The sequence below is a fragment of the Fusarium phalaenopsidis genome (genome assembly GCF_050370095.1).
Source record: "Fusarium phalaenopsidis strain FUZ10S chromosome Unknown contig_32346, whole genome shotgun sequence".
Taxonomy (NCBI): Eukaryota; Fungi; Ascomycota; class Sordariomycetes; order Hypocreales; family Nectriaceae; genus Fusarium; species Fusarium phalaenopsidis.
Window position 1 is genome coordinate 152,758 of NW_028145388.1, and position 1,624 is coordinate 154,381.

Consider the following 1,624-nt stretch of genomic DNA (forward strand, 5'->3'; position numbering starts at 1 on the left):
ATTTTATAAGCTATATAAAGTTTATTATTTAATTATAATAGTTAAACTAAGAAATAATTATTTTATTATATATTTATAATATATGTATTATAATAATAATCCTAATATAATACTTAAGACATTTCTTTATTATTAAATTAACTTAGACCTATAATATATTTACCTTATTAAGAAATAATAAAATATAATTAATATAAAAGATATTTATAATTAAGCTTAACGTACATGATAAGCATGCGTCGCATGCAAGCATGCGTCGCACTTTTCCCTCCTACACCTAACTTTTCATTTGATCAATTGATTCTTCAACCATTAAATATGTCAGACCTAAATACTGAGGCTAAAACTCTTCTTGCTCTTCAAGCACTTCAGAATAACCCAAAACTAAGCATCCGACGCGCTGCAAACCTCTATAGGATCTCCGAGCATAGGCTACGTCGCCGGCAGAATGGCATTCAATCGCGACACGATTGGATCCCCCAATCGCGTCGACTATCTGATCTTGAGGAACAGATCATTATTCACTTCATTCTCGACCTGGACTCACGAGGATTTCCCCCTAGACTGCGTGGTGTGAAAGAAATGGCTGATCAATTACTTGCCGACCGCGACGCGCCACCAGTCGGCACGCGTTGGGCTCATAACTTCGTTAGACGACACCCAGAGCTTAAGACGCGTTTTTTTCGGAAATATGACTACCAGAGAGCCAAGTGCGAAGATCCAGCCATTTTCCGTAACTGGTTTATGCTTGTGGCGAACACAATCGCGAAGTACGGCATCCGATTAGATGATATCTACAACGTTGACGAGACTGGCTTTATGATGGGCATGATTCAGAGCGGAATGGTTGTCATAGGCACAGAAAGGCGTGGAAAGCCAAAATCGGTGCAGCCTGGAAACCGAGAATGGATTACGGCCATCCAGGCGATTAATGCGGATGGCCAAGCGATCCCGCCGTTCATCATCGGTGCGGGCCAATATCACCTCGCCAACTGGTACCGAGAAAGTAACCTCCCGGGCGATTGGGCTATTGCGACGACCCAAAATGGCTGGACCGATAACGAGACCGGTCTCGAGTGGCTCAAGCACTTTGATCGGTGCACAGCTAAGCGATCAAATAGTCGCTATCGTCTTCTAATCCTCGATGGCCACGAAAGTCACCACTCCATCGAATTCGAGAGATATTGCGAGGAGAACAAGATCATCAGGCTTTGTATGCCACCTCATTCGTCTCATCTGCTTCAGCCACTTGACGTCGGGTGCTTCAGCGTGCTTAAGAATGCTTATGGTCGAGAAATAGAGCTTCTGATCAGATGCTCTATAACCCACGTTTCGAAGACTGAGTTCTTTCCGGCCTTCCACGCCGCATTTTAGGCCACCATGACAGAAAAAAATATCAAGTCAGCCTTCAGAGGAGCCAGGCTTGTTCCTCTTGACCCGGAAAGTGTGGTCTCGAAGCTTGATGTGCAGCTACGGACTCCAACGCCGCCTGAGGAGGTGGCTGAACCGTCGACCCCTTGGGTCTCAAAGACCCCAAAGACCGTGCTTGAGGCTTAATCTCAGTCAGATTACCTCGAGAGGCGAGTAAAAAGGCATAAAAGTAGCTCCCCAGAGTCAATTCTAG

General features: G+C 44.6%; 1 protein-coding gene across 1 annotated transcript; it reads left to right on the forward strand.

The window, feature by feature from the left end:
• Positions 1-318: 318 nt before the first annotated feature.
• Positions 319-1,374, forward strand: LRP88_14383 (uncharacterized protein; the record flags this gene model as incomplete). Its single annotated transcript, XM_083250728.1, has 1 exon — positions 319-1,374. The coding sequence occupies one exon, from the start codon at positions 319-321 to the stop codon at positions 1,372-1,374; it is 1,056 nt and encodes a 351-aa protein (XP_083093518.1).
• Positions 1,375-1,624: the final 250 nt, after the last annotated feature.